Source organism: Natrix helvetica, assembly GCF_964273705.1.
Source record: "Natrix helvetica genome assembly, chromosome: 3".
Lineage (NCBI taxonomy): Eukaryota > Metazoa > Chordata > Lepidosauria > Squamata > Natricidae > Natrix > Natrix helvetica.
Genome location: NC_138549.1, coordinates 46,533,021 through 46,547,239, shown reverse-complemented (window position 1 = coordinate 46,547,239; position 14,219 = coordinate 46,533,021). Strand labels below are relative to the sequence as shown.

Sequence of the window (14,219 nt, the reverse complement as noted above, 5' to 3'; positions counted from 1 at the left end):
ATAACTTCAGAAATTGTGAGCGCTGCATCACTGGAGGTTTTTAAGAAGAAACTAGACAGCCACTTATCTGAAATAGTATAGGTTCTCCTGCTTGAGCAGGGTACTGGACTAGAAGATCTCCAAGGTCCTTTCCAGGTCTGTTCTATATTATATAGTTTTGTTAAGATCATATTTTCCATATGTGTGTGAGTGGTAGATATATTTATGTTAATAATGCAACAAATCAGCTGCTCTACCCTAACAACTAAACTAGGTAAAGAAAACTCTTTTCCAATTCAAAATGAATCTTTGAAACAAATAGAAAAATTAAAATGCCTGTGGGTAAATTACAATATCAAATAAGCTTGAATGAACAATGCAGAAGTAAGCTTACCTCTCTATTTGCTTTTACACCTAATCTCTATTGGTCTATGGACCAATGGACGTACTCCAGACCCAGCCAGATTTTGAACAGATTTTTTTAGCGTAACAATATATGGAAAGACCACTGCCTCTGACAAGTCTTATGCTATTCTATCTCAGTTCCCAAGTAGGAGTAGACCCTGCAAGGGATTAGAGCAGGCTTGTCAAACTGGAGGCCCATGGGCCAAATACAGCCTGCCCAGACCACACTCGCCCCGACTCAGCAAATGCAAAAAACATCTCAATATGTCACGATACGGACCGTGATGCGATCAAGTTTGACACTCCTGGATTAGGGGAAATTAAAATTGCTAGATGTACAACAGTTGTACAGAGATGATAATGTGTACCAGTTTCAGCAGGTGGCAGCACCTGGCTAATTTTGTTCTTAGAAGTTAAACAGGGACAAGCCTTATTAGCACTTGGATGAGGAACTACCAGGGAATATTAGGGATATTGGCAACATTAGAATTTAAATATATATTTATATAGGAAAAAGACAATGGCAAATCACTTTCTTTATGCCGCCAAGAGAACTGTGTGCTTTTATCCACTTGGCATTCAAATTGTGATAGCTTATCATTTCTTTACCAGTTAGAATCTAAAAAGGTGTTTATTAATATTATAGAATTCGAATGATACAGTATGTCATACTATCTATGAACTATATTTTAGTCACTTCCAAATAATTTCCAATAATTTACCAATTTTTTAGTGTTCCAGGCAGATTCATCAAGTTAAAATTCTAGTTCCTTTCCTCAAGGGTTAAGAGAACAATTGCATTTTTATTTTTATTTATATATTTGTTTCCCACCTTTATTATTTTACAAATAACTCAAGGAGGCAAACATATCCAACACACCTTCCCAAAACAATAACCTTGTGAGGTGAGTTAGGCTAAGAGAGAGTGACTAACAAGTCACCCAGCCACCTTTCATGTCTAAGGCAGGACTAAAACTCATTATCTCCTGCTTTATAGTCTGGTGTCTTAACCAAATCCAGTCATCAAACTGGATTTGATGACTTTTCTGTAGAATTAAAGTTTTTTTATTATAAGTGGTGCACGTATAATATAGTTTGAAGAGTTGTATAAAATTTCAGAGCTTAAGAATTTATTGCATTTCCCTTACCTGGGGCCAAGTTGGAACTTAGGACCAATTCTTCTGTAGCATGTATAGATAGTCCTCAACTTACAACCACAATTGAGCCCAAATTTTATGTTGTTAAGTGAGACATTGAGTTTTGCCCCATTTTACAATTTTTCTTGCCATAATTGTTAACTGAATCACTGCAGTTGTTAAAGCAGTAGCACAGTTGTTAAGTCAATGTGGCTTCCCCATTGAATTGCTTGTCAGAAGGTCATAAAACAGGGGTGTCCAAACTTGAGAACTTTAAGACTTGTGGACTTCAATTCCCAGAATTCCCCAGCCAGCATGGCTGGCTGGGGAATTCTGGGAGTTGAAGTCCACAAGTCTTAAAGTTCCCAAGTTTGGACACCCCTGTCATAAAAGGTCACATGATCTCAAGACACTGCAAAGGTCATAAATATGAGTCAGTTGCCAAGTGTCTAAATTTTGATAACAGGACCGTGGGGATGCTGCAAGAGTCATAAGTGCGAAAATGGTCATAAGTCACTTTTTTCAGTGATGATGTAACTTTGAATGGTCATTAAATGAACTGTTGTAAATTGAGGACTACCTGTATTTTACTGGACTGATCTAGGCTTTCCCATGAAATAATCAAATCTCTACTCCTATAAACTCCATTATTATTTTTTTATATATATATATATTATTGTTTTTACATTTAAAACAATGCAATGCCGCGGAGTCGGAGTGATCGTATATTCACATTATGTACAGCTAGTTTCAACCATTAACAGTTAATCTACTTAATACATTGTCTGTCCTTCTGTTCGATCGCCATATATATGTTTATTCCAGTCTTGTCATCTTAACTTATACCAATCATAAAATCTATTCCATACCTCAAAATATTCTGATTCCCCTTTATTTTTAAGTTCCAAAGTGAGCCTATCTGCTTCTGCACAGGCCAACACTTTTCTGATTATATCTAGCTCTGATGGTGTATTTTATTTTTTCCAATGCTGTGCATAGGTTATGCGCGCTGCAGTTAGTATATGTATGATTAGATAGAGTGTATCTTTCTTAAACCCCTCCGATATTATGCCTAGGATAAAAGTTTCTGGTTTAAACATAATTTGTTCTCCCATTATTATTTGTCATAACAACTGCATTTTCTTTGCAACAGGCTATATTCACCTTTTTAGTTTTGACTTTCACCTCTAACAAATGCTGAATTTAATATTAGACTATGATGAACAGTTTTGTGCCCTACTTGTATTCAAGAAGATTCTGTACCTAACTTAAATGCTGGATACATTTTAGGTAGAATAATCCTAAATTTCTGTTTCTATTTTTTTTTCTAAAGAAGATTTAACTACAGTAAAACCTTAATTTAATGGCACATTCAGATAGAGGGATGTCCATTAACCTTAATGCCTATTAAATCCTAATTTACATGGTTTAAACCAGAGGTGGGTTGCTGCTGGTTCGGGCCAGATCGGCCGAACCGGTAGTAGTGGCGGCGGGAGGCACCGCCCAGACACTTCTGCGCATGCACAGAAGCGTCCCGCGTCTGAACCGGTAGTAAAAAGATTAGCAATCCACCTCTGGTTTGCACCAATCATCATTATTTGGGAAATTTCATAATTCATGCAAATAATATATGGCAGTAAACTCTTGATTTAATGAATAATTTAAGCAAATAACGTGTTCAGCATGTTTGAGACTATTACATTGAGGTCAGCCAAGGATTTACTGTAAAATAGTACCCCAAACAAATGAACAAAAAAAAAAATCTGGGCAAGTCTTTCTTGACTATCTGTAGGTAATTTATTCAACCTCCTAGGGCCTAGGCAAAGTAGTTGACAGTAAAAGAGAAGAGAGATGCAAAATCTAGCAATCTTTGATGACGACGTTCCAGTTGCTATAACCCAGAAAATAAGATTGCTTCACAACTCCTAAGCATGCTTTTCAGGCAATGGATGTATGGTCCACATGTTATATATTAAGGAAGGGGAATGTGAGGCTTGATTACATAGCTTTGAATAGAATTCCAAAGATTTGTTAGATTAACATTCCTTGTTTTAATTGACAAGGAATTGTGTTGGAAGACTTCTGGCTCTTCCTTTCCTTTCTGGGCAAAATACAGAATCTGGGCTCATAAACCCTTATCTTTTAAACAGATTAATATAATGATGGCATTAATATAATGTTCCTCTAATGCAGGGGTGACAAACTTAATTTCATTGAGGATTGCATCAGGGTTGTGTTTGACCTCGGGAGTGGGGCATGGCCAGCTCAACATCACTCATGTTGGTGGTGTCTGTGGTGGCCCAGGTGGCACTGGAGGGATCCATTGTCTCCAGCGGAGGAAGGCAAGACAGGGAGAAGGCCAAACACTTGTCCTCCAGAGGAGCCTTGCCATCCCTCTCACACCACTCAGAAGACCCTCAGATGGCGGCACAGACTGTCCAGAGAACTAGGCAGCAGAGGGCAAGCACCCATCCTGACTCTCGAACTCCCAGGGCACCAGAACCCCCCAGCTGAGCCCTGCTTCCTCGAGGGGGTGGCCAGCTGCACTTACCTCCTCGAGGCTGCTGCTGCTTTGTTGCTCTCCTTGGCCAGGTTGGTCATGGTGTGTACGGGAGGGCAATGTGTGTAGAACAAGGGGAGGCCCACTCTCTCTCCACGCAAGGAGACCCAGCTTTGTAACTAAAGCATCCTCAGCGATAGGATGGGAGATTACTAGGAGATGTCAGGAGGAGGAGACAAGGAGATGGTGAAAGGGCAGCAGGGCTTCTGGTGGCCAAGTCCTCAGACCCTCCCTCCCTATCATTCTTCCTTCCTTCCTTCTTTCCTTCCTTCCATCCTTCTTTCTTGCACCGAAGAAATTTTAGATATCTGGTGAATTGGTAGATTCTCTTATTTTTGACAATCCTATAGTGAAATACAAAGCTATTATAGACATAAATATATGTAGGAGCAGCAAGAATGTATTCATGATTATCATTGTTGGAATGTCTCTAGATAAATCCCATTTCTGGTGGTAATCTGTTTAATGATATATTTAAAAATGAGACTGATTAATAGTTTTGGGGTAGGAGAGGACATTTATCTGTGTATTTCCCATTCTTTCATGTTTTATAGTAAAGTAATGTGCTATGCTATGCTGCAACAAATATTTGTTTTCTACATACTTAGGATGCTTACAAAACATTGTATAGGAATGAGATCTTACCCTGCTGAACTTTGTTTTTCTTTTTAGGCCAATTTTTTATGTCAAGACAAAGGACCATGGTATTTTCAAAAAATGTATGCAAGATATTGGAAACATTACAATGAAGCTATGGAGTGGATGTATAGACATAAAAACGCTTATAGGAAAGCTATGGAATTAGTATATAATCCATCACTTCATCCTTCCAAACAATATCAACGTTATTCTGACTGGGATGAAAATGTTCCAGGGAAAACTGGTCCATCTTCATTCTCCACCTCAGACAGCAAACCACAGCGTCCTCTAAGACCTCAGGATGGCCTGCGTTATGTCAGAAAAAGGAGAGCAGCAGAGAAAGTTTCTGAAACAGATTCAGAATCTGAAAGTGAAGAGGACATAGAATGTGATCTTGACAATATGGAAATTACAGAAGAGCTCCGTCACTATTTTGAGCAGACTGAGAGACACCAGGAAGAACTACGTGAGTGTGTTCTCTTCTCTTATTCTTCATATCAGTTTATTTTTATACGTCTTATCCCTTCTTTTCACGTCCACGTGTGGATTCCATCTGTTGTCTAAGGAGCTCAGCCTGGAAATCTTGTAGATAGGATTTTCATTGTGAGCTCTTCACAAATCAGGGACCAGTAAGCTCAGGGACTGGTAATTTGCAGTCAAAGTGTCAATGTCTCTAGACAAAGTTGCAAAATATTTTTTCAAGCTGCTTTGGAATGAAAAAGATAATGAAAAAAGTGGTGATGGTTTATCTGAGCCACTTAAATTTGGATATAAATACTGAATAACCATACAATTCAAATAGCCAATTTTGGCTAGTGATTATCAGTATTAGTTCATAATCAGCAATGGTTCATTACAGGGGGGGAAAGCCTGGGATATAAAGGCTTTAGGAATTTGTAAGCTTTTCTCTTAAAATGAGAAAACCTTGTGCAATATACCAGGCAAGCTTCAAGCTTCAGCTATTTATGATCAAGTCAGACTTTGTTATTCTCGATCAAGTCAGAAAAGCAAAACTGGGATTTCTCTACATACTCCCCTTCATTTTCTCAGACATTTTTCATTCAGAAGTTCATGAGAGAAATACTACTTTGCAGGTTTATATAAATTGGTCTTAAAATTCTCTTAGATTGCATTAAATAAAAGATAAGATCTAAGCTTGTGATGGTGAACCTATGACACACGTGCCACAGGTGTCATGTGGAGTCCTCTCTGCGGGCACGCCAGCCATTGCCCCAGCCCAACTCCACCATGCATGCACATGTGTCTCCCACCAGCCACATGGTCTTCGGGGTGCATGTGGGGAATGCACGTATGCATGAGCGGGGGTAGTGCATGCATGAGGGGGGAGGGTGCTCATATTGCATTTTGGGAGCTTGCGCCCCATTTTGGCTTCCATGTTGGTGCAGGAGGTCTTCCAGGCCCAAAATGGGGTGTGGGGGGAAGGCTCACCCGCGTCCCATTTTGGGCCTGAAAAGCCGCCTGCACCAATATGGAAGGCAAAAATGGGCAGAGGGGTGGAGCGCATACAGAGGGGTTTCATGTGCATGTGGTGGAGCACGGGAGTCATGCATGCATGTGCGGGGGGAAGGGCGCACGTGTGGTGTCACACGCACATGTACAGGGGGAGCACAGGGGCTTGCATGCTCATTGCATTATGGGTTTCGGCATGCAACGACAAAAAGGTTTGCCATCACTGATCTAAGCTATCCAGCCAAACGGATACATTGATTTTTGAAATTTGTCCATAAGGCATAGTAAAAAGTCATTTATATACAGTTATGAAACCTGTGCTTGTTAGCTACTCAATCTGCTAATAATTTGAGTCCCAAATATTTTGGTAAAATGACCTTTAACCAAGCTAGTTTTTCTTCTGACTACTACTTTTGAGCATATATCATGATAAAGAAAACTGGCCAGGGATCTTTTCTGGGAAGTGAATCTCACATTGGTTATGTTAGCATTGGAAATTCTCTACTTTACTTGGCTGTTCAAAGTGATGGGGGAATTTCAATCCTAATTAGAATCTGAGTATATATATATCTAAATATTTATAGCCCTGTTAATATGGAATTTGTAAACCTATGGCTATAAGAGTCTTGTGCTTTGTGCGGATTTGGTTTCTGTGGCAAGAGAAATAATCTGCAGGGCAATTTAACAGTTTGTTCTTCTAAGCAATATATTGAAACTTTTAATAAAACGATGTTCTGAATCTTATCCTGTGAAATATGTGCATATAGAATGCTATTGTTTAAAATTAATGTCAATTTTATTTTTAACATTTTAAATAGTAGGTTATTAAAGTGGTCCAGAGGAAATTCCTAGTTACGGTATATTGCTGAAGCCTGGAGGAAAGTCATGACTAGTGTATCATACAGATCAGCCATTTACTTTCTCTTTCCTTGATTTAATCCAACAGAGTAGATTTCAATGCATCTTTATCCTTCAAGTGTTTGTTATGCAGTACAGGAAGTTTCTCTCTCTCTCTCTCTCTCTCTCTCTCTCTCTCTCTCTCTCTCTCTCTCTCTTTCTCTCCCCCTCCTTCTCCCCCACTAATAATACAACTTTACTTGAGGAAAAAAGGTTTTAGACAAATTAAAAGCATCGTCTTCCCTAAGTAATCCTTTTCTTTAGAATGTCTTGGATTTGAAAGACCTTTTATAGCTTTCTTTTTGATTGGCTCAATTCACAGACTAAGTAAAATTATTTCTCCCTTGTGAATTTTACACTGTGGCACTTCTCTTAGAGTTTTACACTGAGGCACTCACAGCGCAAAGCCTGTTTTCTAGAATAGGATAACCTCCCCCTCAATAAGGATCCCAACTCTCGTAGTACCAAATAAAAGTAAATGCAGGTAGTCCTCTACGAATGACCATAATTGAGCCCAATATTTATGTTGTTAAGTGAGAAATTTGTTAAGCAAGCTTAGTCCCATTTACTTCTTTTCTTGCCACATGGGTTATATGAATCACTGAAGTTGTTAAATTAATAACAAGGTTGTTAATTGAAGTTGGCCTCTAGCCTTTGCTTGTCAGAAGGTTGCAAAAGTTTATAACATGACCCTGGGACACTGCAGCTGTCATAAATATAAACCAGCTATCAAACATCCAAATGTAAATTGGATGTAAATGTAAATCACGTGCCCATGAGGTTGATGCTGTCATGGTCATGTGTGAAAAATGGCCATGTCACTTTTTTCAGTGCCTGTACAGATTGGGAAAGAACATCTGTCCATCTTTCCAATTTTGTTATAATTTGGGAAGACTCTCACCACCTGGCAAACTCCTAGAACTTGGCAATGGAGAAGAAAGATATTTAATTTCACAGAGCTATTGATTTTGCAGTTGATTGTTTTCAGCTGAACAAATTTCAAGATAAAATTTGATTAAGCTAAATGCTATTACTGCATTACTTCATTTCGTCATTCCGCCTCAGCAGAAAACCTTTGGAGTGTATATGTTGAAGAAGCTGCACATTGTTTTCTTTAAATGTCAGCAGATTACCTGCTGTTATTAAGTCCTGCATCAAAGTCTATGGCTATGTGAATCTAGCTGGCTTTTTTAATTTAGGGATAACGCTGGGGAGAAATGGGACTGGAGAGTTACCAGATCTTATACATATACCAATTCTTCAGGCCTGTGATTGTTTAATAATGCTACCCCCTACAGATGTGTCCTTTTGGCTTCCTCATCAAATTCCTCAACCCAAATTTCTAAAGATTCCCTGGAGGACAAATCAACTTCTCTTGCCTGCTTGCTCTTTTAAATCCAGAATTCAGAGACATTTATTGGTTGATAGCATATCACAGTGCAATATTTAAACTATCTTGTGAAATGGGGAGTGTTGTGTCCGGGCAGATGACGTCAGGGAGTTTCCCCTGACAGCCGGCATCTGCACTAGCAACAGCCAGGTCGCGTCTGATTGGCTAAGACGCGACCTGGCTGAGAGCGGGGAAACTCTGGTTTGGGGATTGGCTGGTTCGTCTGACAGCTTCGTATAAATAGCTGTCAGACGAACCCTGCATTGATTCTCTCCTGTATTTTGGCTGTGGCTGTTTGTTCAATAAAGTTTGTTGGTTTCTCCTCACGATTCCGCTCACCTTTCGTTCGTATTTAACACTGGCAACAAGGGTGGGATCCAGCCGTTAACCCACCGAGTGTTTCATCTTGTCACAATCGCACCGGCGACCCGTTCCTGGCCGGCCTAGCTCGTTCCAGAGGAGACCATGTCGGCAATGCCAACCTTCGTTCCATTTGGCTGCGACGGCGAGACTTGGGAAGCGTTCATGGAGCGCTTCGAGTGCTACCTGATAGCCAACGGCCGTCGCGATGTTCCAGACGACGAGAAGTGCAGCTTCTTCTTGAGCTGCTGCGGCACGCCAATGTTTAGCGCCGCTCGCTCATTAGCCGCCCCACAGCCAGTCCATTCTCTGGACTGGGCTACACTAACCGAGCGTCTTCAGTGCCACTACGCCCCCACTCCATCCTGGGTGGCGAGGCACTACGCTTTCCGGCGCTGTGTCCAGAAGCCGGAGGAGTCGGTGAGCCAGTTCCTCCAGTCGCTTCGCACCGCGGCGATGAGGTGCGAGTTTGCCGACCTCGATCGCAACCTCACGGAGCAATTCGTCAGCGGCGTAAAAGATCTGCGCCTTCGCCGGCGGCTCCTGTCACAAGCGGACATCACGCTGACTGGGGCCATCGAGCAGGCAAGGGCGGCTGAACTCTCCGACGAGTCAATGGCGGAGATGTTCAACCTGCCGCCCCCGCCAGGCCGCACCTGCCTGGTGGATGAGCTAGTTCCCTTGCCTAATGACTATCCTGAGGAGGGAGCGGTGGCGCGCATCGGCCAGTCCGCGAGAAGACGCGTCCCTCAGCGAGCCCGGGAAGCCGTGACCGCTTGCCTTGGCTGCGGAGGCAACCACGACCGTTCGGGTTGCCCCTTTAAAGCCGCAGTTTGCCGCCGCTGCCTCAAGAAGGGACATTTGGCCCAGGTCTGCCGAGCGCAGCTTCCCTTGCCACAGCGAGCAGAGGACGTCCCGACCACAGCCGCCGTTAAACAGCGACCTGGAGGCCGTGCTGGACGACAGCAGCAGCAGCAGCAGCAGCCTTCGCGCGGAGGCTGCTACGCCGTGGACGCAGACTTCCACGCCAACCCCGCAGAGTTGGCCTTCCACACGGGTGCAGGTGCGGAGCGCATCAAGGCGTCGCTCCTCATAGAGGGCTCCCCCTGCACCATGGAGGTGGACTCGGGGTCATCCCGATCCCTTTTGTCGTGGACAGAGTTCTCCCGCCTCTGTCCAGGCATCTCAAAGACTCAGCTTGCCCCTCCAGACGCAACCCTACGGGACTACCAGGGGACTCTAATTCCTACCCTGGGTTGTCACCTGGTGCGGGTGGAATACGGGGACTATTCGGGGTGCCTTCCCCTACTAGTGGTAGAAAAGCCTTTGCCGGCCCTCCTGGGCCTTGACTGGTTCCCGGCACTTGGCCTATCAGTGCACGGGATTAGACAAGTGATGGCCACGCCTCCCGACGTGGCCGACGTCCTTGCCAGATTTTTTGATGTGTTTGATGGGCAGCTGGGGGCGTATAAGGGCACGCCCATCTCCTTGAACCTAGACCCTCAGGTTGCCCCCATTAGGCTGAAGGCCCGTAGGGTGCCTTTCGCTTTGAGGGCAAAGGTTGATGCGGAGCTCGACAAGCTCGTCGCGCAGGGAGTCTTGGAGCCGGTGGATTACTCCAAGTGGGAGACCCCTTTGGTCATCCCAGTTAAGGCGGATGGGTCCATTCGCCTCTGCGCCGACTTTAAATCCACCATCAACTTTGCCCTCCAGGCGAACCCCTATCCAGTTCCGGTAGTGCAGCACTTGCTCCACTCTTTGGGGCAGGGCTGCATCTTTGCGAAGCTGGATATGGCGCAGGCCTACCAGCAGCTCCCGGTGGATGACGAGGCGGCGGCTGCGCAGACCATCGTCACCCACCGTGGAGCTTTCCGTTGCCGCCGCTTGCAATTCGGCGTTTCCGTAGCCCCGGGGATCTTCCAGAGCCTCATGGAGCGGCTGCTCCATGGGCTCCCTGGCGTGGTTCCGTATTTCGATGACGTCCTGATCGCCGCTAGCAGCCGATCGGGCCTCATCGAAGTACTAGAGAAGGTCCTCGAGCGTTTCAGGGGCTCGGGTTTAAAATTAAAGCGCAGCAAATGCTCATTTGCTGTGCCTCGGGTTGATTTCCTGGGGTTCACAATTGACGCCCAAGGAATTCACCCCACCCCTTCAAAAGTAGCAGCCATCAGGAACGCCCCCACGCCTGCCTCCAAGACGGAGCTGCAGGCGTTCCTTGGCTTGCTTAACTTCTATGCGCCTTTTCTGCCGCATAAGGCGTCACTAGCCGAGCCGCTGCATCGGTTGCTCAACCGATCGGCGGCCTGGCGCTGGGGCAGCCGCGAAGCGCATGCGTTCGCGGCTGTCAAAGACTTGCTGACGTCAGAGGCAGTCCCCGTTCAGTATTCGGACAAGCTGCCTTTGACTCTTGCTTGTGACGCCTCCCCCGTGGGTTTGGGGGCGGTCCTGAGCCATGTGCTGCCCAATGGCTCAGAGGCCCCCATAGCCTTTTATTCCTGGACACTGACTTCTGCTGAACGCAATTACAGCCAGATCGACAAGGAGGCTCTGGCTGCAGTGTCAGGGATTAAAAGGTTCCATGATTACCTCTATGGTTGGCACTTTACTTTGTTCACCGACCATAAGCCACTCCTTGGGCTTTTGGCAGGTAACAAGCCGACCCCTCCCATCCTTTCACCGCGCATGACCAGGTGGACAGAGTTCCTAGCTGCATACAGCTATACTCTGCTCTACCGCCCGGGCAAGCATATAGGGCACGCTGATGCCCTCAGCCGCTGCCCCCTGCCCGTTGCTGACCCCCCGACAGTGCCTTGCCTGTCGGTCTTGGCCATAGCAGATTTGGCTCTGCCACTCTCTTCCGGAGAGGTGGCCTCAAAGTCTAGGGCTGACCCTGACCTGTCCCAGGTCATCCTTTGGGTCCAAAGGGGCTGGCCTGAGGGTCCGGTGCCAGAGCACCTTCGTCCCTTCAAGGCCAGGCAGCTGGAGCTGGCACTTCACAGTGGGTGCCTCCTGTGGGGTGACAGGGTGGTTATTCCACCCAGCCTGCGCCATCAGGTGCTGTCTCGCCTTCATGAGGGCCACCCGGGCATAGTGCGCATGAAATGCCTGGCGCGCAGCTATGTCTGGTAGCCTCGCATTGATGACGAGATAGCCGCCTGGGTGGCCGGCTGCTCCCCCTGCCAGCATTCCCGTGCGGCGCCACCGGCAGCTGCTCCTCGGGAATGGGAATTGCCCCGAGGGCCTTGGTCCCGCCTCCACGTAGACTTCGCGGGTCCCTTCAGAGGCCAGGCCTTCATGGTGGTGGTGGATGCATATTCGCGCTGGGTGGAGCTCATCCTCATGAGGTCCACCACAGCTGAGGCCACGATCAGGGAACTGACTAGGCTTTTCGCCACCCATGGCGTGCCGGACGTCATTGTCTCTGATAACGGGCCTCAGTTTGCATCCACCGCGTTCCAGCTGTTCTTGGCCTCTCAGGGCATCCGCCATGCCCCAGTCGCCCCATACCATCCGGCTAGTAATGGCCGGGCGGAACGGGCGGTCCGCTCAGCCAAGGAGGCGTTAGGCAGGATGGATGGGGCAGACTGGCCATCAAGGGTGGCTGCTTACCTATTGGTACAGCATGCCACTCCTTGCCCCCTCACCGGGAAGTCTCCAGCTGAGCTGCTGATGGGCCGGCGCCTGCGGACCACCTTGGATAGGTTGCACCCACTCTATTCAAGTGAACAGCCTGGCAACCTGGGGCCCCCTTCCCGATCTTTCCTTCTGGGCGACTCTGTTTGGGCTCAGGCATTCTCAGGGGCGGTTAGGTGGGTGCCTGCCACCATCTCCGCCATAACCGGCCCCTGTTCTTACAGGGTCCAGCTACCTGATGGGACCGAATGGCGGCGGCACCTGGATCAATTGAGGCGCCGCCTGCCCTGCAACAGCGACAACACCCCTGCAAGGTCGACCATCGACGTCGCTGCGCCTGAGCCCTCCAACGTTCCGTTTCCTGGTGCCCTTCCACCAGAGATTGTTCGCCCGGTCCAGCTGCCCAGGGTTTTCCCGTCCTCGGACGCCGCCTCCCGGCCGTCCATTGTTGAGGGGGTGCCGCCCATTAGGCGTCAGCCTCCCGATTTCCAAGTGGCCTTCCCCGAGTCAGGCCAGGCCTACCAACAGGTGCCCTGCTCAAGCCCGCCTTCGGCCGCGCCCCCTCGGCCCTGCCTACCTGGGCCTGGTCGTTCTCCGTCAGGGGTGGGCCTCCAAGATGGCGCCCGGAGCTCCACTCCCTTGCGGGAGGAGCTTCGACGGACACCACCTTCCTCTCCGGCGCCTCCTGTCGAACTGAGGCGTTCTGGGCGGGTCCGGCGCCGCCCAGACTATTTGCGTGACTACGTTTGTGCGTCGCTTGCACATGCGCAGTCACTGGGGGGGAAGGAGTGTTGTGTCCGGGCAGATGACGTCAGGGAGTTTCCCCTGACAGCCGGCATCTGCACTAGCAACAGCCAGGTCGCGTCTGATTGGCTAAGACGCGACCTGGCTGAGAGCGGGGAAACTCTGGTTTGGGGATTGGCTGGTTCGTCTGACAGCTTCGTATAAATAGCTGTCAGACGAACCCTGCATTGATTCTCTCCTGTATTTTGGCTGTGGCTGTTTGTTCAATAAAGTTTGTTGGTTTCTCCTCACGATTCCGCTCGCCTTTCGTTCGTATTTAACAGGGAGAGAAATAAATGGTAGATATGTAGTAAATATCTCCTCCCACGTAGTGGAATATTCCATTTGACCAAATAGAGTTTAAAGATGGATAGATGTCACGGCCACACAAACAATCCTATTTCTTACTCGCATCAACTTTCATATGGAAAGTATGAAGGTGAGTGTCCTCAATTAAACATAAACTATTTCTCAGTACACTATAAAACATAGTCCCAATTCACATGGAGAGTAGTAGTTTTATTCAAATACAAGGAAGCTTATTTTCAGCTGAATGCATGGAGATAAAAGAAAAAAATGGACAGGCCAACATTTGTAGCTTGTTCTTTATCCAGTGTATGCAAAGGGCACAGCTTGCCTAGAATAGCTCCTTGTTTGTTGAGCTTTAGAATATATTCCAGGCCCTTCCTGATTGATGATAACAGTTCTGATGCCCAGAGGAAGAGCAGTTGCCACAGGCATGAAGATCTGACTAAAATGATGCCCAGGCTCTGTTAAAGACATGGTGGGGAAGTTCTCAGTACTCCTTAAACCCACTGACAGCTGTGGAAAAAAGTAAATGTAATCCTAGACTTCATCAACAGAAGTATAGTTCCTTTCTGTTCTACGTTGATCAAACTGCTCTAGAATATTGTACACATTTTAGAAAAGACATGTAGATGTTGGAATATGCCTAAAGGAAATCAAA

At 46.4% G+C, this 14,219-nt stretch overlaps 1 protein-coding gene across 1 annotated transcript in view; it reads left to right on the top strand.

Annotated features, from left to right (window-relative positions):
- The window catches only part of GEMIN8 (gem nuclear organelle associated protein 8), a 52,774-nt gene that overhangs the window by 16,438 nt on the left and 22,117 nt on the right, over positions 1–14,219 (top strand). The window contains exon 3 of the mRNA XM_081946834.1: positions 4,753–5,185. Within this exon, the coding sequence (XP_081802960.1) occupies positions 4,753–5,185 (433 nt within the window). The remainder of the gene's footprint in view (positions 1–4,752; positions 5,186–14,219) is intronic.